This window comes from Micromys minutus, assembly GCF_963924665.1.
Source record: "Micromys minutus genome assembly, chromosome: 11".
Taxonomy (NCBI): domain Eukaryota; kingdom Metazoa; phylum Chordata; class Mammalia; order Rodentia; family Muridae; genus Micromys; species Micromys minutus.
Window position 1 is genome coordinate 5,368,579 of NC_137980.1, and position 25,758 is coordinate 5,394,336.

A 25,758-nucleotide genomic window follows, 5' to 3' on the forward strand; every position below is an offset into this window, starting at 1 on the left:
CAGGAATGTACAAGTGACCACAAAGCAATCTGGTACCTGTGTTACATAAAGGCTCGCCATTGTCCAATAGCACAATGCACACAGGTGGGGCAGGGGATTTCATGCACAAGGAATAAACTAATTCCTTAGTGCTCTTTTTTTTTTATTAGCAATCTCAGGGAATGAAAGAGGGGAAACAATTGTGTTGAGAAAGATACTTCCAAGTCGAACCCCATGTGTCTGATTTAATGGGAAGGATGCCATTAAGGCAAAATAAAATCCTAAATCACTGGGCATGGTGACACATGCCTTTATCTCGGCACAGAGGCCTCACAGGCAGGTAGATCTCTATGAGTTCCAAGCAAACCTGATCTACATAGTGTGTTCCAGGACAGCCACCCCATGGAGCAAGACCCTACCTCAAAACAAAAGCAAAAACAAACAAAACAAGACCAACTAACCAAATATAACCCCTCCCAAAAAAAACCAGAACAAAGAACTCTTATGGTGGGAGAGATGGTTCCATGGTTAAGAGCACTGCGGGCTCTTCCAGAGGATCCAACTTTGATTCTAGCATCCACGTGATAGATAATAACCACCCGAAATTTTAGTCCAAGTGGATCCTATGAACTCTTCTGGCTTTCACAGGCACAAGGCATGCACACGGTGCATAGACATGCAGACAAAACACACATAAAAAACTAATACCGACCAAACTACACAACCATAAACAAAAAGAACAACAAAAACCCAAATAAAAGGGCTGGAGAGATGGCTCAGTGGTTAAGGGCACTGACTGCTCTTCCAGAGGTCCTGAGTTCAAATTCCAGCAACCACATGGTGGCTCACAACCATCTGTAATGAGATCTGATGCCTCTTCTGGTGTGTCTGAAGACAGCTACAGTGTACTTATATATAAAATAAATAAAAAAATAATAAAACCAAATAAATACTTGTGTATTATTGAATAAATAATTTAAACACAGTAACCTATATCCAATGGTAGATTATTAAACTTTTCTTTCTCTGTATGTCAATGTTAAACATAATCTCTTTTTTTTTTTGAGACTTTAATTCCAGCATCCCTTTCCTCTTGATTTTTTCTTGTGAATTTCAAATCATGGTTAGAGTGGTCCTGAGGGATGTAGTACTACCTGAAGTTGTAAGGTAGATGCTATCATTTGGTTTATTCTCAAAGATGTTCTCTCTCTCTCTCTCTCTCTCTCTCTCTCTCTCTCTCTCTCTCTCTCTCTGTGTGTGTGTGTGTGTGTAAGTGTTGTGTGTGTGTGTATGTGTGTGTGTGTATATGTGTGTGTGTGTGTGTGTGTATGTGTGTGTGTACTTTTATGTAAACATGTATCCACAGGTCCTTGGGTCCAGCAGCATCAGGAATGCATTCGTGAAGAGGGAGCTTATCGTCTTGACCATGAAGGCAGGCAAACATGTAAATATTGAGGTTAAAGGCATATGAACAGCATAAAGAAAGGTGAAGGCAAATTTATAAGTCTGGGTCGACTGTTCCTTTTGTCTACAGCTAAAAGCTCACAGGAGTCATGAGAAGAATCTCATAGCAATGGACCAGCCATGTAGAATGATACTTCTTCTCATAGAGAGAGCCTTTTAACATATCTGAAAAAAGATCTCCCAGGAAAGTAAACAGGCTAATGGGAGGAAGCAGGAGCAGACCCGCCCCTGCATTAGAAACCTTGGCAGCAGTCTGAGTGACTGCAAAGGCCCAAGGCAAAGGCGTGTCGGGAGAGCTTCTTCCTCAGTGTAAGTGGAGAGGCAAAGACACAGAACTGTCCCACGTCAGAAAGCAAAGGCAGATGGGAATTCATCACCAAAGATTCTCATGCCGTAGACTCATGAGAGCAGGGTTTCAGAAGGCTTTAAGGTTCTGTGGATTCACTTGTGACAGATAACCAGCAATCTGAGTGGCTGGGACTAGAGAGTGAAGGGAATTACACAGGTCTCCTAGATACAAACCCAACAAGGATGGAAAGGATGGGAAACATCACCATTGAGATTAGAAGACCCTACCAAGGCAAGATAAAGACAAGAGACTTTCTCATGGTTCCTGTGGATAAACCATTAGAGGGAAAACGTATCTGTCCTAAGCACACATGAAGATATGTGTGCCTGTAAGTAGAGGCCAAGAGGGTATGGAATCTGCCAAGGTTCTAAAATTCCTAGCTACCATGATACGGGAGGCAGAAGCAGCCCCTAGAGAACATGCAGGCTTTTGATGTTCTTCCATCTCAAGGAAGAGCCACTAGCAGGAAGTGAGTAGAAAAATGAAAGTATCACCACCTCGAGGGTGAGCGTCTTCTGAGAAGGGCTGACTGTCAGGACTGACTTATGCAGAAGTTTGAGGCTGTGCAGACCAGAGAAGCTGCTGGGTTCGGTGAACAGGGACACGGGTGATGAATGAGTAAATCAGATGAAGGAGACAAGAGGAGGAACCGGTGTTCCTGAGGAGCAGCTGCATAGGGAAAGGGATGGACCCTGGCGAACAGGACACGGCAAAGGATGCTGAGCAGGCAAGGTAAGGATAACAGGGCGGCAGCATCATGCTGTCTCCAAGTTCTCCTATAGACAGAAGCATTAATGAAACACTTTATGACAATGGGCTCTGGTTCAAAGATTACTTGAGAATCAATTAAAGATCATCCAGAGACTTCTGGGAAGCATATACAGGCCAGTTAAGGTTGCTTAGAATAAATTAGTGTCTACTACAGAATACCACTAATTGGCTGACAATTATTTTGTGTATTATTTTTATCATCTTTTATTATTTTTATTTAATTACTTTATTCTTTATTGGCATTCAGTATTACTTTCCGTTATTAAATAACTATGCCTGTAAATGTAAAAAATGAACATCACACCCACATACAGAACTGTTCTCAGGAATATAAAAGCAGTCTGGTACCTGTGTTAGAAGAAGGCTTGCCACTGTCCATTGACCATTAATCACTGAACATGGTGGTACATGCCTTTAATCTCAGCCCTGGGGAGGCAGACACACATAGATGGATCTCTATGAGTTCTTTGCCAAAGTAAAGAATCATAAGATTACTCTGTGGCCTAGACTGCACCAGCAGTTAGCCAAACTACGTAAAGAGGAAGTTGGTGAGGAAGTCGAAGGAGCCAATGCAAATGCCCTTGAAATGCCCACGTTCCGAGGGCAGTGAAAGACCTAGGGAAAGGAGGGTCCCCTGAGGCTCAAGGACAAATGGGAAGGACAGCTAAAGGAACTGCAGAGGCTGTGCTGAGTGAGGTGTGGAAGAAGGGAAATGGTGACTCGGAAGAAGGGAGTGTGATCATGGACACAGGCACCTGCTGTAGGATGGAGCAGAAAGGGTGGAAGCAAAGACAGGCCCTGAAAACAGGAAGCAGCTGAAGGTGGAGCTGTGCTGTCCTGGAATGTGAGGAGGGAAGGCATTTCCAGCTCCCTGCTACATGGAAGAGTGACCCTGTGCAGCTGGTCGAGAGGCCAGTACCATGTCACCGCTGATTTCGTTTGAAAATGGGGCCCTGGAGGAGTGTGCTGCCTTTCAGCTCAGCGATATCCATATCACTGTTGGTACGGTGTACCGTTCTGCAAAAACAACGTGTTGCGAAAATACCATTTTCCTAGTTGGTTTCTTGTTACGCTGTGTGAGGTAGTAAGCAGAGTTACAGCACAGCCACAGTGCCCCAAATACAGCCCAAATTCTCAGTCAGACCAGATATCCCCAGTTTCTACTTTTTTAGTGATTTCAGCCTTACTCTTCTTTGCTTGCAGATCTCATCCTTCATATTTTATTAATCAAAACAGGGGAGGAAATACAAGGTCAAATAGAGGAGCAGAGACTGAAGAAAAGATCTACAGACACTGCCTCACTGAAGAACCACCGCATATGCAGTCACCAAACCCAAGCACTATTGCTGATGCCAAGAAGTGTTTACCAGCAAGAACCAGACATGGATGTCTCCTCAGAGGCTCTGTCAGCGTCATACAGAGAAAGATGAAGATGCTTGTAACTAAACATCAGACTGAACATGGGGACCACAATGAAAGAGCTGGAGAAAGGACTGAAGGAGCTGAAGGGTTTGCACCCTCATGGGAAGAACAACTCAGCAGCAGCCAAGACACTGAGATAGAGAGGGTGATTGGGAGAGGGAGCACCTTCATGGAAGCAAGTTGAGGGGGAGTAGGGGGGAGTGTGGGGGAAGGGTACAACATTTGAAATGTAAATACAGAGAATATCCAATAAAATTTTAAAAAATGTATTAATCAGTTCAAAGTGTATCCATACAAACCATATTTTGAGAAGTATATTTATAGAGACAGCAATGTAAACATTAAACCGTGGGCAGGAAGGACTTGAAATAATAATAATAATAGTAATAATAATAATAATAATAATAATAATAATAATAATAATAATAATAATAACGACAGTAAAAGGAACATGGGGAAATTACAAAGGATCTGCAGCTAAGAAGCTGGCCAACTGTGCATTAAAGAACCACAGTGGAGAAGCCAGATGAAGAGTTCATCACCATCACCACGACAGAATGCAAACAGTCCAAGATAAAACAGGCTCAAAAACCTGGTGTTTCTGCTGTCTAGTTGAGTTTTATATACATTCATAGGCAATACTGGAGATGCTAATTCTGGACAGGCATATTTTTTAAATGAGAAATTGTCTTTTCCTTTGCCAGGAGTTGAATGGAAGAGTGCCGTCATCTATAAAAACTGCTTCCAGATCAAAGCAATAAACAGGAATAACTGTTTTATAGAGTTTTCAAAGGATTAGAACGCAATGAGTCATGAGTCATTGGTAACTTTTAAAAGATAAATGAAGAAGGATTTGAAGGAGAGAAAATCCTTCTAAAAAGTGCACTATGCTACCAGGAAAACTGAAATTTAACTTTTTTATTAAATTGAAAAGGAGCAAGAAGGAAATACATTAAAAGTCACTAAGTCCGTTATGAACAAGTGGAATGTTCTGTCGGTTCTCTGGTCAAATACAAAATGGCATGACAAAGGCATCGTACGGGTGTCTGTGTGAGGTGGCGCCATGTTAAGACAAAGCTATTTGATAGCCATATATGCTGGCTTGTACTGGGTACCACACAGACTCTATCTTCCACTAATCCCCTCCCCCACCAAACCCTCGTAAAGATGGAGAGCAAAGCCCAGGTCAGTTTAGGACGGAGTTTAGGACAGGTGGCTCAGCAGAGGTGCTTGTGCACAGAATTCTCATTATGTTCGATACCCAGGTATTATGACAGGAGCTTCCAAGAATTTTCAAGAGTTGTTTTCTAACTTCTATGCACACACACCCTGGGTTGGTACAATTATGGGAACAATACCCTGCCTCATTTTAAAAATATTGATACAATTCCACTCTCTTCCTTCAGAAAGCAAGAATGAGCCTAGCTGTGGTAAATCCAGACTTATTGGAATTACACTGTGTTTAGGTAATAGCCAGGCTGTAAGGATAGCACAGGTGTGTGACGTTCACTCAGAAATAGTAGGGTTTTCTTTTAATTCCAACATCTGAGGACTGCCACAGTTAGATTATTTCAATGGCACAGTCTCAAGACAATGGCAAGAGTCTTAAGTATGAGACGATCAGATTCAAGGGTCGTGGGCTGTGTCCTCATCAAATTCACATGGAGCTTGGTGGTGGCCACATAGGCCTCCAGGAGGTGACAAGGTCAGCCATTAGAAGTCTCTCAATGGGATTAATGACGTAGAAGAGATACAGGAGAAATGTCTTTCTCTTCTGTGAGTACACAGCAGGGCCACAGCAGAAGGATGGTTCTTGAGATACAAATCAGCAGGCATTTTTATCAGAGACTTTGTGGCCTCTGTAACTGTGAGACATGAACGCCTGTCTTTAGATATATAAGCCATGATGTTCTGAATAGCAGCCAGAGCTGCCCAGTACTCCAGACATAGTGACAGCAAGGGGAAGGAAAGGGATATCTGAGAGACGTTTAGAAAGGGATCTCATAGTATTATGTGTTGAGGATTGGTCTGTTACTGTGTATCCTATGCTAAATTCTGTATCCCAAGGTCTAGTTGCCTTGAGAGAATTGGATTCTCACATATGCCAGCTTTGGTCGGGTAAATCTTGCTCCTTAATGTAAAACTACTAGTTGAATAAAGATGCCGACAGCCTGTAGCTGGGCAGAAGAGAGGTACAGGCAGGACTGGAAATCCTGGAATTGGGGTCTGAGGCAGGAACCAGGGAGAAAGAGGAAGGATGAAGAAGGGAAAAAAGTCACCATGGGGTAGATGGATCATGAACGCAAGGCCATAAGGGCCAGCCTGTTGGAGCAGTAGTAGCCCAGGCAATTCATGGCAAGTGATTTCTCAAGATTTTTGACAAGGAAGTAGATAGAGCAGCACTGAGGGTTGGTTTCTGCCCAGCTCCGGTGCTTTAAGGCTTATTATAAATATGAAGGTTTTGTGTCTTTTATTTGGGAACTGAAAAAAATAAGGTGGGCTAGAAACCCCCAATAATATTTTCCACCAAAATTATGCAATTGCATTTTGGTTGTTATTAAAGTAACAAGAAGAAACAGATTTCAAGCTGTTAGTATATTCTAGGGAGTTTATTAAACACGTACAGACATTGACATCATATCAATCAATCAATCTCATAAAATAGGTTAGTAGCATAACAGCTGCATCAGCTAGAAGAATAGGGAGAAAGCACCGGTGTTTCAGTAATAGGGACAGAGGGAGAAGTCCTGTTAGAAATAAAAAAGAAGTAGCAGATCCAAAAGAATCTTCCATCCAAGAGCTTCTCTAGCTCCTCTGGGGAACAGAATCTAAGCATCATTATGAACATCTTCTAAAATTAATGTTTACATAGTGAGATTATTAGTGGAAGTTTGGTAAAAATGCTAAGGAGTAGGTATAGGTGCTGGCATCATGGTACCTTGTGGGGCAAGTGGAACTGTGTTACCAGACAAAAACTGGTAAGGTTGAGCTGATTCAGAAATCCCAGTAACTCACATATGAGAACGTTGGGGTTTTTGTCTACTCCCCACCAGGTTCCTGCCCTAGAACCTGTGACCAAGACACCCCACATGAGAATTGTGACCAAGACACCCCACATGAGAATCGTGACCACATAGAACACAGAATTTCCCATCCTAATGGGGTATCGAGAGGAGCTACCCAGAGGGTTAATAATAATCTTCCCTTCTCAGATATTCCTTCCTGCGAACAGTATTTAATCTCTGGTTCACCCTGAGTACGTTGTATACATCTATCATTTTTTAACATGAATAAACAGTTTGGACAAGTAAGGACTGTCTTCCTTATCAGGAACTGCCATGGGGGATGTGGGTTGATGTCATATGTGGGTGAGGGCAGACACAAGATAAGGCAAGGCCTATGAGTAGACAGTGAAAAAGAAAGGTGGGTGGAGTCTTTGAGAGTCAAGAGAGACAGGAGAAGAGAGGAAAAGAAAGCAAGATGGAAGAAGAGAAGAGGGAGGAGGAGGATGACCCAGCCCCATGTGGCTTTAAATAGCCACAGGTAGCTAAGCATATCTTATGAGGGATGAATAATTATAGGACAATTTGTCTTATCTAGGCGGGCAGTTTGTATCAATATCAGCTGGCTCTGAGTTTATTGTGTGGATGTTTTGAGTTTATTGTGTGGACGTTTTGTGGGTTGAGAATTTACTGATATAAATCTGATTCATAAATTACAAGCCTCTTGAGTTTTGATTTTACTGAATTACAGGGGTTTGTAAAAGTTAACCGTGAGATACTTGGTCATTTCATGGGGCTAGTGTGGCAGCGACCTGTCATAGGAACTGAATGGACAGCCACTGATGTGGCTAGCTATGGAAGCAGAGAGACCACCGGGGACAGAGAGTAACAGGCATATCATGGCATAGTGTCCACTTACTTCTATTAATGTTTGCTAAAACAGTGGGAAGCCACACAGAGCTGTGCCACACCCATTTTGTCTGCTCAAGCAGTGCTCACACACCCCACTGGTGAGTCAAGAGGTGGACCCACAGTGGCTCTACAGAGTTTGTATATCACTTGTGGTTCTCATCCCAACTCCACTCTTGTGTTGCCTGGATTTTCCTGTCTGACTGTAGAGGTAAGGGTATTTGCTTCATATAAACTCTGAGGCAAAAGCTCTCCCTACACCCAGCCTCTCAGCCCAGTGCCTGGCATACAATGGATGGATCTTAATGGTAGTGTGGTTGATGGCAATGATGACCATGGAGTAGACAAGGACCTCAGAAACTCATACCTGTCACACAGGGAGGCACCACCCACTAACTATTCTTGCATGCTTTATGAATCCACCTAGCTAGGCGATGTGCTTGTTTGATTATCTGATAACAAGCTACCCCTGTCAGTCATCAGTGAGAGAGAGTGGGTAGGAAATTAGGAGACAGTCCGACACTAAGGCATTCGTGGATAAGCTGAGTGTGCAGGTAAGGAGGGAGGACTAGATCTGAGACTGTCCACACACTTCTCATGGTGCTCTCAAAACACTAATAAAATCATTTAGTTGTTAATGAATATTCAGGATCTCTGAGTTCTAGACAGAGCCACCCCTAGTCCCTTCTTTGGCTATATGTATAAACTGGGGGTTTGAGAAGAACTGTAAACTTCCAACTCTGGTTTTATTCTGTAATTTTTAAGTGGACAGGCAAAGGCATCAGAAATTTCTGAGGTGTTTGTGCTACCAAGTTTTGCTCCTTTATTTATGATGCTAAAGAACTAACCAGGAACTGTGACAGCAAGAATACGACAGCTAAGATACAGCCCCAGTTCTGGTCTAAGAGTCTTTAGTGATGAATCCCAAGGGCAAAGGAGAAGATGAAGGAAGGAAGGAAGGAAGGAAGGAAGGAAGGAAGGAAGGAAGGAAGGAAGGAAGGAAGGATTTACTCCACTTTGGAATTTGAGTTTAAAGATTTTGGATTTGAATCCCTGAAGACTGAGGTTTGAGAGGAGGAGCATCTATAATGTTTTCTGAATCACCTGGGATTTTCCCACCACTGCTGACAGAATGTGGCGAGGTTGAGCTGAGCTTGCAGGGACTCAAGCAAAGAGCTATTCATCATATAGCAAAGAAGTGTTCACTGTACAGTGAAGAGATGTTCTCTGTACAGTGAAGAGGTGTTCATAATATAGTGAAGAGGTGTTCCTTGTACAGTAAAGAGGTGTTCCGTGTACAGTGAAGAGGTGTTTATAATATAGTGAAGAGGTGTTCCGTGTACAGTAAAGAGGTGTTCTGTGTACAGTAAAGAGGTGTTCCGTGTACTGTGAAGAGGTGTTCATAATATAGTGAAGAGCTATTCATCATATAGCAAAGAAGTGTTCACTGTACAGGGAAGAGGTGTTCTCTGTACAGTGAAGAGGTGTTCATAATATAGTGAAGAGGTGTTCCTTGTACAGGGAAGAGGTGTTCCTTGTACAGGGAAGAGGTGTTCCTTGTACAGGGAAGAGGTGTTCCTTGTACAGGGAAGAGGTGTTCTCTGTACAGGAAGAGGTGTTCCTTGTACAGGGAAGAGGTGTTCTCTGTACAGGGAAGAGGTGTTGTATAGTGAACAGCAGGGATTTCCTTGGGTCTCCAGGAACTGTGTTTTCATGTTCTTTTCTGCAGTAAAACTGGGCGGAGACTGAAAACCAGCATGTGCTGCCAAGACAAGTAAAACCTGCTGTGTTGCTTGCTCACTCTGAAGCCCAGGCAAGTGTATAGTGCTCTTCTAGGTAAGATAACTCTCTCTTTGCTTTAACAGAGTTAAAAAAAAATCAAATGGTATTTTTGCTGTTTCACTGATAAACCATGAATGTCTCTACAAGTAAAACTTAAAATGATAGCAGTACATAATTTTGAAATGAGAAACATGAGACTTCTTGATCTAGTTGTTTCCACTATTTGGAATAAAGCAGCACAAAACTTAGTCACTTAAAATTGTGATTTGCCACAGTTTTGCAGATGTTCTTGGCAGGTTTTCTGCTCTGTTCTTTGTGGCTGGATCCTACAGGATGGTTTCTTCACATATCCAGAACTAGGGCTCAGATGCCCTACCTGTATCCCCAAACACTGCAAGAGGCTAAACACGTCTTTCCACATGTCTGTTCCTTGTTGGCTAGCTCAATCTTCCTATTGATGTAGTCACCTCAGGAAAACAGAACATACATCCTGGTTTCCAAGACAAAGACAGCTAAAAGTGTTAGTCCTGCAACAAGCTAGACCCATCATAAGACAGCATTGTTTCCATGAGATTTGTGTAAGCAAAACCAAAGCCAACCCAGACTTATAGAGGGAAAGAAGAATCTAGTCTTGATGTGAAAAGGAACACCCATGTCCAAAAGAGAGAAACAGTCAGTCGCACATCTTGTACAGGGTAATATGTCATCTCTCAGAAGCTATTTCTTTATTCTCTTATTAATTTGGACTTCAGTAAGTTTTGTGGAACTATCTGAATAATTTTTTAAATGTTAGCAATTTAAAAAGTCACTTGGCTTTAAGCTGTGATAAAATGTTCATCATAAGTTTCCAATGATCTCCAGCAGAGGAATGGAACATCATCTTACCTATTATTGTAAAGGCAATGAGCCTTACAAGGGCTCGAAGCGTTCTGCCACAGTGATTCTCCTGTTCAAGAACTGGCCATCACCGTGCCAGGGAACTGTAAAACATGGAGCCCCCTTGCTCATGGCCACCTCCCTACCCAGGTACCAACCATAACCATCCATAGCCTCTGAGATCAGACCGTATCAGGTGTGTCCTGAATAGTGTGACCCAGACTCCAGTCACCTCTCCTTTTGTACAGCTACTGAAACCTATGTGGAGAAGGTTTTATAACAAAAGAACTCATAATAACCTACTTCCTCTGTTCATTCCAATTAATTTTCTTTCTCTGGTCCATGAATCTTTCATCACATAACAACTGGCTGATGAATCAGAAAGGAGTCAGCAGCTTTTAAAATAAGTCTGAAAGGAGAGACCAGCTTATTGTTGCCCAAGATCAAACCCAAACCTGAAAATTATAGGCTTCATTTGAAATGCTGTTAGAGACACTGAAATGTGGCTTGTGATACCTTTATGACTCATTCTTGAATACCCATAAAGGAAGAAGGCAGCTAGTGAGTCTCACCGAGAACCACTGACCTTCAGAATTCAGGTTCACAGAGGTCATCTATGGGCTCCCAAGGCTATGCTGTGAGGGTGTTTCAGGTCTGCACAGCAGAAAGGTATAGAAGATGGCTATCCTCGGTTCCTGGGGTATTTCACTTCCTGAGAGTTCCTGCCCTTTTTCTTTAGAGTTCACTATGTTACTTGAATGCTGCTTGCAACTAAGGATGTCAGAAAAAAAAAAGTCAATGTGTAAGATGCGAGGCTTCCCATTAATATTATATTCAGTAGGGACATACACTTGTGGTTAGGGAAGTTTTCCCTTTTGTTAGGCATATAGAATCTGGGAAGGGAGGGTTTTGGAAAACAATTCTAAGGACTGTGGAAGATTCTAAGCCAAATGAAATGATGTAACCCCTCTTCAATTATTCAAGTATGTCTGACTCTGGTTTAACTATATCTGTTCAACTCTTTTAATGAAGGGGGGATATAATAAAACTCTAAGCTGTCTGAGGTATCGTAGGAGGAAGTCTTGCCATTGCATGTTTAGAACTATAGCAAGTTATGCTGGGCCTTCTGGAGAGTGATTAGACCACACTCTAGTTCCAGCTCCCAGTGTTCAGGTGGGTGTGAAAGCCCCAGATGCTCAAAGGACGAGAAGACGGTTCTGGGGTTTGTGCTGTCTTTAAACTTGGGTTTTCAGCAAAGAGCACATTTGCTCATACTAGAGACTCTCAAGTCCTAAGTGGGAGCTGTCTGCTTACAGTAAGAATACAGTGTATCAGAAGCAAATATAAGCTACTCACAATCCAGGTTTCCAAAATATAGATACACACATGTTCAAAATGCTCTTAGTGTGTTGGTAGTACTCTCAGCTCATACAAACAGATTGATTTCATGTGTATTTTTACGGATTCCAGAAATTTCTGAAGCTTTATCTCTTCAAATATTTGGTTCCTCTGGTTCCCTTCTTCTGTTGGAAGACCTATTCTTTATGTTCAACCTTGTTTTAATTTTTTCTCTCTTTTTTATGCTTCCTTTGTGTATTCATCAGCTTTACTTGGGACTTTGTTCATGAGCTAGCTGTCTCCTCTCTAATGTGTTCAGAGTTTACCTCAATATTCATGTTAGCAGCATTCTTATTCCTTAAACAGGTCACATTTGCATCCTATAGCTATCTATCTATTATCTATATATCTATCTATCTATCTATCTATCTATCATCCATCTATCTCTCTATCACCTCTCTGTCTGTCTGTCTATCTATTTATCTCTCTATCTATATCTATCTATCATCCATCTATGTCTCTATCATTTCCCTGTCTGTCTGTCTGTCTATCTATCTATCTATCTATCTATCTATCTATCTATCTATCTATTTATCTATCATGTTTAAGCACTCTCATGAATATGCCATCTTTCACATCAGAAGATACAGGTTATCCCCTCCAGGATGTCTAGTATTAGGTCTCAACTCTGCCTCATGAAAACATAGACAATAAGTAAACAAACAGATGTACGTTGTTTATTAAAAACAACAGACAAGCAAAAATTAGCCCTTATATTTGAAAACAGACCAAGTAGGCTGCTGTGACCCCAGTAATTGAGAAGCTAAGACGGAAGGATCATGTGAGATTGAGACTAGCTTGGGCAACAGTGTGAGATCCCCCACCCTCATCTCAAACAAAGAAAAACACCAGATAGGTTACTATAGCCACTGTGGAAAACATGTTTTTACAGATTTTATAGTTAAATGCAGCCTAGCAAGTCTTCTCCTTCATACGTACCTAAGAAGAATCAATATACTCATCAATGCCAATACCTACACATGTATGTTCATGTGATTCTTGTTTATATTAGCCCCAAAGAGAAAGCAACCCAAATGTCCCTCAGTGATGTAAAGACTCAATGGACCTCTTACAGTGGACTGTTGTTTGGCAGTAAAAAGATACCAGGTAGAACGAAAGGTCTGTGCCATGATGTGGAGGAACTTTGAGCACACTATGCTGAGTTAAGAACCCAGGCATGTGAAACCACATGTTCTCGGATCTACTGTATGAAATGTTCAGAGCAGACATCAAGACAGAGATGGAGAGAAGGCAGGCTCATGGCTACCTGGTGCTCAGGAGAGTAGAGAATGTGAGGAGTGTGAGGCTTCTTATGGGGCAAAGGGATTGTCCGAAAGTTAGATTATGGTGAGGTCCCATAACTTGATGCTATTTACACTGCATCTCACTAAAGCTCAATACACAGATGAAGTGGGCAAGCACTTGGCTTGCAGGGGCCCAGCATGCTTTCAGCTGTCTTCTCCTTTTCAGGGTCCTTAGCTCACTCCCTTCAGTGTCTTACAGACCTCTGAGTAGGATCAGATCACCGCTTGTTACATCTTGAGGTTCATGCTTGTTAGTTCAGTTTTAGATTGTAATTAATGTTGGATAGAAAACATTTCCTTCTTTGTTCAGTCAGACTTTCTCAGCCTTTACCATTGAAATGCTTTTGTTTTTGTCTCCCCTAAAAACCCTGTGGCTTTCAGAGCCCTTGGGGAGCATTTTCATGTCTTGGCCCTTCTTTTTCCATGGGGATGTTATAGCTGAGTAGACATTGGCTCTAACCCTGAAGAACTTGGCCTTGGTCTTTAACGAGATGTGACTGTATTCTTGGCTTGGTCTGTTCCTTTAGGTCAAAGCTGAAGAGATTCCAGCAGCTCTGCCATGAATGACCCACTGTTTGAATCTTCCTGCCGTGGGTTAGAATCTTATAGGTTCCACTTTACCACCAGAGCAGACAACAGCTTGCGTCCAGCCACATTTTTTCTTTTTTTTTTTTTTTCTTGGTCTCAGGAAATATTACAGTTTTGTCTCAGATCACCATTTTATGCTCTCTGTCTGGTTCATAGAGATACATTAACCTTATTTTTAAATATTCTTTTGTTAATATGCTAACTTTAGCTACTATCTATATTTGAGTAGGGTACAAGGATAATAAAACACTAATTTACAGTTTCACTTTAATTGGATATTTTAAAGGTCAGTGCATCCTATTTTAACAGGAAGATTTGAGCAGAGTATTAAATATAATGGGCATTTTACTACAGCAAATCACAAACTGGGTGAAAATGTTTCAGGTTCTAAGAAAGATTAGGACTTCTACATCGAATATTACTTTTCTATTAATGAATTTAAGGCTACTTGTGATGACAAATACTTCTCTGTACACATTATTATGCCAAATGGGAGAAGGAAGAAGCTGGCAAGGTACCAAGACACACTAGAGTGGTCTTCTCATCATCCTTAAATGTACTCAAAATCTCTGAAGTATACAGGATGCATCCTGATCCAGCTTAGGGGTGAGAAAGCTGTCTCATGCCACATGTATCTTTTAAGTGACAATATCTTCTAAACCCCTAGTAGTGTCTTAGATATGATGAAGGACTTCCTAGATGGTATGTTGCTAAAATTCTGGCAAGCATTGGGAGTGTGATTAATTCCCTCCTATGCTCACTCATAAAAAAAAAAAAAAAAAAAGATCCCTGGCCTACAAGATACCTCATTTCCAGTTCAAAAGTCTCCACTCAATTTCTCCAGTGTTTAAGTGACAATTTCTGTCCGTAGGTGTACGTTTATTGTTTCTAGTTAAGGAAATTCCTAGGAAACTCTATTCTAAACACAACAGAAAGAGAATCTGACCATAAAAACCAGCGCTGGGCAATGACTCGAAGGGAAAAAATGAACCACAGTGGAAGCCAATTTGAGTTGGAAAGATTTGCACTGTTAAGTAAGCAGACATGTGTAGCCACTTATGAGGCTGTCTGATTACACATGTTTTAAAACATCTGTCCGCACAACCAGAAAGCCACACGCAACATCCAGTGTTCCCAAGCGCCACAGAGCTTTGCTTGACTCTCAGAATCTCCCAGATGTGAAAGGAGTTCGCAGGCTGAATACAGGTTGTTATTGCTTAAGATGGGGAAGCCTGGGAAGTGGTTCCCGAAGTTGGTGACTCACAGGCCTGGACGTGACACCTTAAGGGAAACTGGAAACAGCAGTAAAGTCTCAGGCCCCGAAGGAGGAGAGCTTCCAGGAAGTGCCAAGCAGAAGACACCAGAAAGCTTAGTTCAGTTCAAGGCTGAACTACATGCTGAAAGCTGAATCTAATTTCATCCTTTCATTTCATTTAGAAACAAAATAAAACAACAACCCCCAACCCCAAACAAAAACATCTCCATGGCAACCCCACTCCCCCCAAGAAGTATGTACCCATCTTTAAAATACAAAAATAGGTCCTTCCCAACCTGCTGCATTTGTTCGTCCTCTGAAGACATCATCGTAACCTTTCCACTGCGGCTTCAGCTGGTAGGCATGAATAAACACCACAAACACTACCACGAGGCACATGAGGGGAACCAGAGCAGCCGTGAAGAGAGCGGCATAGATGTTTGGGATGAAGCATCTGAAAGAGAGGAGGAGGCAACAACTGAGACGAGCACAACATCCGTGTGTGTGTGTGTGTGTGTGTGTGTGTGTGTGTGTGTGTGTGTGTGCATACATACCTATGTATATATAAGTATTTAATCTATTCACTACTTTGCATAGGCTCTTTGTATGCATATGCTGGCAAATGTACATATTCTGTCTTTAACAGACTCAGGTCATCCTAGAGAAGCTACAGGTCTCTTCATGCTTCACCCAGGAGGTTCTGTAGCACGTCTGTCTCTTGGGAAAATGAAAAACTTTTCCAGTAAGTATGCCAAATGACTCTGACATTCGCATCCTATATACTTCAGAGATTCAGAGTACATGTCTTTTGTTTTAAAGGGTGTATTAGAAGGTTTAGTACACCTGGACTTCAGAACTGAGTCATATTGAAGTGTATCAGTGCCTTTTGAATAACATGCATTAGGAATATTTAGCCTTTTTATAATTTCATTTATCTATGAAAAGTTAAAATGGCATCTACAGTAGAAGTGAGTTATGAAAATTTACTTAATTAGTTTACTAAACATATAGAAAGTTTTTCTTAAACCACCATTTCTAGACTTAAGAAAAATATTGCTTTTTCTCATTGTTGCTAGCTCTGTCTTCCTAAACATCCCCAGGGGAGCATGCTGGGATATGAAGGCTGGGGATGGGGAAGTGCTCAGTGGAAAAGCACTTTCTGTGAAATATGAAGGCCTATCTGTGATCCTCAGCACACACAGAAAAGCTAGGCATGTGCTTATATCCCAGCCCTGGAGAAGAGTAGAGAGACACAGCCCAGGGCTTACTGGCCAGCCAGCCCACCCCAGTTGGCAAGCTATAAGCCAAGAGACCAGGTTTCAGCATAGAAGATGTGCAGGGTATGGAAACATGGCTTAAGGATGGCCAATGTCTTCCACATGTGAACCCACACATATATGAACACACACATGCACGTGTGCCTGCGCACACACATGCTAGCACATACAGTTTATCACAAATTTGAGCATTCTCTCTCCTGGCATTGACACTATCTTGGTTTTGTTGAACCACAGTCTCCTCTGAGATGTAAACTTTCATCTTGGAGGAAACTTCTTGAGACAATTCGAGTATGTCTCTCTCTTATTTTTCCCCAACTTTCTCTGTTATTTTGATGCATAACGTTTGTAAGTCTGCATTATATTGTAGCCATAACAAACTCTGAAGAAGAACTATGTTTAGAAGAAAACCTCAAAATATCATGTTTTAATGTGCATTTGGGTAACACAAATAGGACTTGGCATTTTTGGGGAGAACACAAAGGTGGGAGGGTGGACCCGGAAGGAGTGGGAAGCCTACATGATTGGGGTGCATTGTGAGAAATCTCCAAGTAATCAATAAAAATATCATGTTGAAATATTAACAAATAAATGAAAAAGAAAATACAAACTAGATAGTTGGATAAACACTTGTTCTTGCAACTGGAGAAGAAAAACCGTGTCTTTTCTGAAAATTTAAACAAAGAAACCAGAGGGGTGGTCCAACGGTTGGAAGAATGTTCCATGGTACAGAGAACCCAAGTGTGGTCCCAAGCATCTTTGTTGGGCTGCCCACAGTAGCTCCAGAGTGTCCCATGTCCTCTTTTCAGCTCTTCTGATTTCTGTAGACACCATACGTGCATTTTCCTGAGTAATGACTGAAACAGCTTGTGTCACCCCTCTGCAGGGAGTCCTGGATTGTAGAAGAAAGCAGGCCCAGAGCATCCTTAGGACCAAGACAGTAGGCTCATACTGATGTGGTGTATGCTCCAGTTCCTGCGCCTGCGTCCCTGCCTTGAGTCCCTTTCCTGACTTCCAGGGCTCTAACCTGTAAGGTGAAATAAACCCTTTCCTTCCCAAGTTACTTATCATCATGACATTTATAACAGCAGTAGAAGCCAAACTATGACATCTCCCACATATACACACATATAGGCACGCACATACACATACATAATTAAAATAAAACAAATCTTTAAAGTAAATCATAAAAAAGTTTAAACTAAGCTACATTGTTCAGCGCCTTATTCAAATGAACATGATGTGTGTTCGTTTGATGTAAACAAGTTACATTTTTAAAGATATGTTTCAACACAGTCTGCATTCGCCAAAGAATGTCAGGATGATGAATTTCCTTATTTCAGAGTTTAATTTGGATGTCAGAAAGTCAGAATCCTTCTGTACATAGCTTTATACAGTCAGGCCTAGACAAGGTCAAAGACCTAAGACTAAATAAAACGAGCAAACATTAATAGTGTGATATTAAACATGTTTTATACTGGAAGCAGTGCTTTGTTGTCTTTTGATTTTTTTTTTAAAACATGGGCTTCCAACAAGTAGCAGCTTCTTTCATGTGAATGACAGATCACAGATGTAGAACTCACACATGTACGGTGTTACACATGGGCTTTACCGCCTGCCTGGCCTTGTACGTGACAGCCGTCAGCGAACTTGAGTTAAGGAGTAAGTATTGAATCTGCTGTGGTTTGAGCGACTGTATAATAATAATTAATAAATAAAATATAATGAAAACAGAGTGCCATAGAGAACGCGCACCAACATCCACACTCCCCAGTAGTCAGGCTCAGCCCTCTATTTGCAGAATTTCCTAATCCTTGGAAGATAGCAAATGAACATCATGGTTCATTGGTCCACAGGCAGCATGGCCCTCTGGAAGGTCGAGAGCATATCTCAGAAGGAGTAAAGAAGTCGACTGCAGCTGCTTCGAGACATCTCCTGGGCCGGTCTTCTTCCTTCTGTGACTTTGCTGTGATGGTTCATTTAGACAAAATAAGGCACAGAGCTTTCCTTTTCTGTTTCTTTAGAATCCTATCCCACGTGACCTGTCGTGAACGACAGGCCGCTGAGTTTGCCACCCACACAGTCAACGTGGACCTGGGCTTTAAGGAGGAGTGCTTTGGTCCTCTGACATCTGACTGGCGACTCCTCCTGCTGTCCACTCTAGCTGTGATCTGCAGTATTTCAAGACCCTTCCCTGGGCAAACAACTGTCCAGCTGAGCAAACACTGTCTACCTCCCTCCAACAAAAACAAGCCTCAGGAACTACTGATTAGGGAATCCAGTAATACTTCTGACACACAAACATTTGCAAATGGAGCAGGGCTAGAGGAAACCCCCAACACATACACACATACTCACACACATAGACACAGATACACTCATACACACACACAGACACAATCACATACACACACAGAGACACACACACACACACCAGGAGGTTTCCCCTGGGCTCCAAATTAGGTACATGCCACATCCAAACACCCATTTGCACAGAAGAGGTATCCTTTAATAAGTAGAGAGGAAAGTTGAAGTGACTGTTTTCTGACTCAGGCAGAAGAACAGCAGCCCATGACCTTGCAGGTGTAACTTCTTTTAAAGTAGGTATTTTCTTTATTTACATTGAAATGTTATCCCCCTTTCCAGTGTCCCCTCTGGAAACAGCCTGTCCCATCCTCCCGGCTTCTGCTTCTATGAGGATGTCTCCCACCCACCCACTCCCCGCCCTGGCATTCCCCTACACTGGGGCATGGAGCCATCCCAGGACTAAGGGCCTCTCCTCCCACTGATGTCCAACAAACCGTCCTCTGCTACATATGCAGCTGGAGCCATGGGTCCCTCCATGTGTGCTCTTTGGTTGTTGGTTTAGCTTTTAAGAAGAGAAAAAGAGGAGGCCTGTATCACAATGGGCTAGGATGCAGTGGTGATTCTGATTGGACATGTTAATTAGGTGAACTAAAGGGGGCTTTCGGTTCCTGTGCTCTAATACTCTGATGGCTGAGCCTTGGTAGTCAGACTCAGGAGGAGGAAGTGGCCAAATAAGGGACTAGACCTTGGTGGCTAGCTTTAGGTACATAATCAAAGTTTTTAACAAGGCAGAGAAAATCAGAGAGAAGGACAAGACTTTCCAGAGTCATGTTTGCCACACTTCAACAGGCCGGAGCTCCTTCAAGGGTACGGGAGTAAATCCCATGGGTAGATGGCAGACAGAACCTGCAACTCCTGTGATCAGCCTTTTAGAGGAGTCTGGAGGACACTAAGTATAACACAGTCTTAATTTCTTATCTAAGTCCTTCTTTTAACTTAAAAAGAAAAGTATTCTTCTAATTTCCTAGCAATAGGATTTTTACTGGGGTATAAGGAAATTTATAACATATATTTTTAAAAGGGACAAAGATAAATGAACTATATTATTATTCTTTCCAAAAAATAGTCTAGCCAATTAGAATTCCTTCCCCTACCAACTAAGTAACTAAATCCTGGTGGTTCTGAGTAGTTAGTTCCATGAAAGGGATATGAGGCAGTAGGAAACTTGAGTTATGGCAGAATATTCTGTGAGCTAAGCTAGAAGAAATTCTGGAAGAAATGGAACGGAGGCTCAGGAGACAGAGAGTCGTGGACACGCCAGGGCATCGAACTAACACGCTGGCAGCCAGGGCTTGGAGAGATCTGGCGGGAACTAGGAAATTAGATGAAGCCCATGTGGGTTTCCTTTCTTAAAAGGATTAGCAAAACATGCTTTTTAAAGCTCCAGGCTCACCAGCTTCAAAGGACTCTAGTGTCTCTCCCTCCAGGGCACTGGGCACTGCGGTGTTTTGGTTTTCCCTTTTAAACTTTGATAGTTTCCCCCCTTATTATTAGACAGTGCTAATATTAGTTTCACCTCAAACTCCATTCTTTCCTCTACTTTTAACCAGACATGACAAGCAAGCGCATAAGAGCACCTCATTATTCTCAGATTCTCCTCTCCAGAGCTCCCCCTCAGCACTCACAAGGCCTGAGCTCACCGGCTGGTTTAGTGAGGTTGTCACTGTCCCCAGCAGCTTTTTATGCTTCCGGAGCCATTTTTCCCATGAGCCACCTGCTCAGTTTCCACAAACATGGATGTGTGTGGCGTGGGTCTTTCACGTTGTTTCTGTCTGCGTGAAGTCAGCTGCTGCGGGGACTCGGAAGCAGCAGCCGCAGCTCCGTGACACACTGCTCAGTCACTGACCTTTCTGAGAGGGGCTCAGGGAACTCGCTGTCCTGGAGACTGTGGTTTGAGCTCATCTAAATTATAAAGAACAAGCTGACCCCGGTGGGCTGGGAAACTTGAAGACATCCAGCTGGCCGATGCCAGGGTCACCGCTGGGGCGCGTGCAATAGGTAATGAGACAGCATGGAGGGGATGTAAGAGTAGTACGTCCTCAGCCTCTCAGTCATGTCCACAGGCTCGAGCGCCCATAGTCTCGGGTAGCTCTCCTCAGCATATCTTCAGAGATGGCATCCCGAGCAAAAGGCACACTGTGTCCACCAACTTTCCCTTCTGAAGACGGGAATTCACTTACTGTGCTTGGAAAGTAACGGAGATAAGCCGTCTGTTTTACACTGTACATTCAGGAAACATGTAATCACTGCAGAATATGGATACTCAGTATCTGATATGGATAAACAAATATGCTTATTGAAAACTGTTCTGCTTTGTATGGAAAATGAAACATATCTGTCCACTGGCTTAATCAGGTGAAGAAGGAAGATGGCATCCATCTTGTTGATAAATGCATATCCTTTGTAATTGAAATCTAAGTTAACATTTATATCCTCAACATTTCTCTGCATTTATAGCTGACTTATTTTCTTTGCAAGTATAAAGATTTTAATTCACACACACTTTTATTCACCTGTGGATTTATATATGTAGGAATGCTTATATTAATGTGGATGTACCCATTTCCCAGAACGTCAAAAATAATAGGGGAAAATAATAAAATAATAAATAAGTATAAATAATAAATAATAAAAATACTATCCATGCATTGCCTATTTATTTTATTTTGTTTTTAGCCCTTAAAAAGATACATTTATGAAGGCTAATAGGTAGGGGAAACAATATTTTAGATTTAAGTAGCTGTGCACCAAGAAAACATGTTATTCTGAATTTCTGTTGTAAATCATACAGTAATTTTCATAATCAACCTAATTCTAAAATGCATTTTAGTTACTATTTAAGCTTTACTTATTTGGGGTGGTTTTGTTTGTTTGTTTTTGTGTTTTGTGTTTTTGAGACAGAATCTCTCTAAGAAGATCTAACAGGCCTAGAACTCAGTATGAAGACAAACCTTTAGAAAGGAAACGCTACCCTCATACAAGGTCAAATCTCCTATAGTATTGACACGCACACTGTCACCTGGGATTTTGAAAATGCTTACAAACTGCAATTAAGATAGTAATAAATATACCCACACCCCATTTTTGAAATGTTTATACAGAGAGCTTTGTATAGTTAGACCCATGTTGGGGTCCTAGCACTCTTTGAAAGCCATTCACCTAAAACTGTGTGTAGAGAATTCAGTATTTCTTGTCTGCTTGGCTCAATAAAAGTCCAACCAACATTTCAATATCAACCACACACTAGGTATATTGTGGGCAATGGAAGGGCCTATTCAGCTGCTACATTATGGTCCATTAGGGAGTCATAACCACAACGGATACACAATGCTTCTGAACCCAGTCTCTGTCTACAGAACTAACAACAGTTGGAAACTTGTGAAACTCTGCCTGTGCAGAGCTCCCGAGTCAGAGCCTGTGCTTTGACAAGGTGTCCAGGATGCCTCCTCCCATCTCTTCTCTCTTTGCTTACGTAGAGAGAGCTATGAACCTAGATATAAAAGTAGAAGCTTGAGGAGTACTTTTCTAGTCACGACTGGGACAGGAAGTCACTAAGCAGAGTCAGCAAATTAATCTTTACCTCTTTCTTAACAGAGTAGCGATGGGGTAAGCCCAGGGATCATAGAGCTATGGTGCTTCCAACATCCCCCAAGAACCCAGAAGAAAAGCAGCAGAGAGAAGCAAAGCAGAGACTGGAGAGGCTGGAACCCACAGGCTGAGTATTCTGACTGCAGATAGAATAACGTTCACATTAGACCGAGCGCATGGAAGATTTGGTGTGGTGGGGTGGGTGTATGCACAAGAGAGCAACCCTCACACTGCCACAGCTCCACAGCTGCTGAATGAGGTTCTCCGAGTATGAGAGAAAGTTGGGGAGCTCACGGGAGCGAGGGGAGTATAGATGTTTGTAAGAACCCAGGAGTGATGTTTGTAAGAACCCAGGAGTGAGAAATGATTTTGAGAGACAACGCAACCTTGATTCCAGGGGCTAGTTCGATTTCCCCACCCCCATTTTTAGAACATCCACATGAATGCGTAGGTTACAGTTCTCTAATCACATCCCTCCTTCCACATTTGGACTTGCTTTGGTGGGATTTCATAAGTAATGAAATGGCAATACTTAAAACACATACAGTGAAGAAGGGGGGAACTTAACTTTGTTGTTGGTGGCCTCTGAGAGAGGGTTTCTCAGTAGCTCAGGCCTCCGTTGAACTCCATTTCTACACAAGGACTTAGACAGAAGCTTCTAGACCGAGCTCACATAACATTTCTTTAAAGGACCTTGCTCTTGCCAGAAGGAGAGGGGATGCATGTGCTTTTAGTTCCAGCACTTGGAGGCCTTAGGAAGGAGGCTGCTCAGACTATAGTAAAACTCTCGCCCAAAACAACACCAAATATAAATAAGGAAATGAAACACAGCAGCGCAAAAGTCAGGGCTCATCTACATTACAGTTACAAAGCAGCAACAAAAGTAATTGTATGGTTGGGGTCACCACGACATGAGGAGGACCTGGATTAAGGGGAGGCAGCATTAGGAAGTTTGGAAAACACCACCCTTGACTATGCAGAGGCACAACAAGCGCCTTGCCTGCCTTTGATCTGTGGCTGGTGTTGTTAGCTGTATTGACAACCACCCCAAAAGGAAGTCGGGGGACCAAAGGGCAAGACTGAAGGTTACTTTAAACATGTCGCCTTTCCTCATGTTTGCAGTATTTGGAAAGATCAAGGGAAGAAAGATAAGGATGTATGCAATAGAACAATCCTCAACAGTCAACCCAAATATACATGCACAGGTACTTATAGCGGCTGATAGACTTGACGCACTAGCAGGTTAGAAGTAGTTGACAATCAACAGTCTGAAAGCTATGATGCTCTGAAAGGCTCTTCTCAAGACACTCAGCTTTGCTCCAGCTGTTCCCTGAATGGAATGACATGTGCACATCAACTGGACAGAGCTTGCCAACCTCGCCCCAGGTAGTTTCCAGTGAATCAGACCCCCTTGAGAGTTCATCAGGAAAAAGGTCAAGCTGACTTCTTATTTTTGCACGAACTAATGTTCTGTGTTCTCTCATAAAACCAAACAACTTGGCACTATAAAATGTCATTGTCCTAGATCATTCTAAGGTGCCCTGCTGTTACCATGTTTTACCAGGCTCCTGAATCATCTTGGTTCTGTCTTGTGTCTGATAATGGTAAAATGATGGGTCTTCATAACTTTGTAAAAAGAATTTACAGAGGTGACTGTGCAAACACAACAGTAATATCACAAATATCTACTCATATGCTATCATTATCTATCATCTCTCTCTCTCATTTGTCTGTCTGCCTGTCTATCTATCCATCTGTACATCTACCACAGCTTCTCCACCCCATCTGATTTCAGGAGAAGTCCGTGGATAACAGGCTTCTTCTACATTTGACATTCACACAGCTTTGTTGAAGCTAAATGCACAATACATGGGCAGGAAATAGTTTCTGACCTCAGCAAGTGCAGTGCCTTTTGGAGTTTTGTATTTTTAGTCCCATTTTATGCAGGTTCTGCTCTTGTTCTATGATGTTAAGTCTGGGATTTTAATACACCCAATGAAGATGGCCTAGAAGAAATGGATCCATGTGACATGTTAGCAAAAATGTTACTTCCTTTTTCTTGCACAAAGGCTGTATGTAGGCTTTGAAGACATTTTTAGCAAATATTCTTATAAGACCCTTGTATACACTTAATTTCTAGCCCACAGGAAACCTGAAAATGAAGGTTGTTCTTCCAAGGGTGTCACTGTGGGCTATTCAACGATGTACCTGTTGGAGGAGCAAAAACTCAGAGTAAAGATGGTTGACTCAAAGAGGAGGGTTCCTTTTATAGAATAATGACTCGGGTCTCAAGTACTTAGATTTTAGGGAAAAGGAAGCACGTTACCATATTCAGGGCTTTCCTCTGCTTTTACCACTGTGCTCTGCACAAGTCAGGGCACTGTGTCTCCCATTTTACAGTTGTGATCTCGAGTTGAAAAGTTGTCTGATTTTAGTGACATAACAATCTTATGTATTTCCACATGTACTGTAAATCGATCAAGTAAGATTAATTTCCATACCCACTACCCAACACAATGCCATTCCTTGTGTATGGTTTGAATGTCTCCCGAAGGTTGGCAGTGATGGGTACCTGGTTTTCAGGGATGTAGTTATAAGAGGAACGGGAGTCACACCGGTCACTAGGATATAAACTAGCAAACACGTGGCGTTCTGGGGTGACAGAGGGTGAGAGAAACAAGTCCATCTTACCCAGCTCCCTCTACTTCCTGCCTGCCTTCTCAATGTAACTTTCTGTCATGGTCCCTCACAAGGACTCAAGGACACGGAACCTACAGTAGTAATCGCCAAGGAAACGTCTTAAATAGCCAATTCAGGTATTTATCAAGCATGACAAAGAGCTACTTAGCATATGTGCTTATTGTTTCTTCATGGGAGGCGCTCAAGCATCTCTTTTGGCTAAACAGAAACATGTAGCCCATTGCTGTTCTGTACAAGAGATGCCAGAGTTTCTCTCTTTCCGGTACTTGTGTCTGCTGACCAATCACACTGACCCTTTCCCATCCCCTCCCCTCCCAGGCTCTGGTAAGTGTGATTCTATCCTTTACTTCTGAAAGCTCAACTGCGTGAGACTCCCTCATGAGGGTTCTCTGTAGTAACAGTCCCTATGTTCTCTGCTTAATCTTCTCAATGTACTGTCATCCACAGCCATTCGCACTGTCGCAGATTAAGGGAGTTCTCCCTTTAAGTGACGCATGGTGTTCCGTTTTCTTTATTTACCCGTGCACTGTTAAACACTTAGGTTGATTTTAAAGCTTAGCCACTGTGAATAGTGTAGCAACAAATATGGGGTAAAGATGCCTCTTCATTATGCTGATTTCTGTTTCTCAGAATATGAAGCAAGTAGTGAAGTGGCCAGATCACGTGGCATTAGGATTAGATGCCTCCGTATCGAACCTCCGTATTGCTTTCCATACTGGCTGCTCTA

The 25,758-nt window shown here is 42.2% G+C and overlaps 1 protein-coding gene across 1 annotated transcript in view; it reads right to left on the reverse strand.

Annotated features, from left to right (window-relative positions):
* The window catches only part of ADGRV1 (adhesion G protein-coupled receptor V1), a gene marked incomplete at both ends in the record, with an annotated part of 447,718 nt that overhangs the window by 57,462 nt on the left and 364,498 nt on the right, over window positions 1-25,758 (reverse strand). Inside the window, one exon of the mRNA XM_080925101.1 lies at window positions 15,396-15,553. Within this exon, the coding sequence (XP_080781227.1) occupies window positions 15,396-15,553 (158 nt within the window). The remainder of the gene's footprint in view (window positions 1-15,395; window positions 15,554-25,758) is intronic.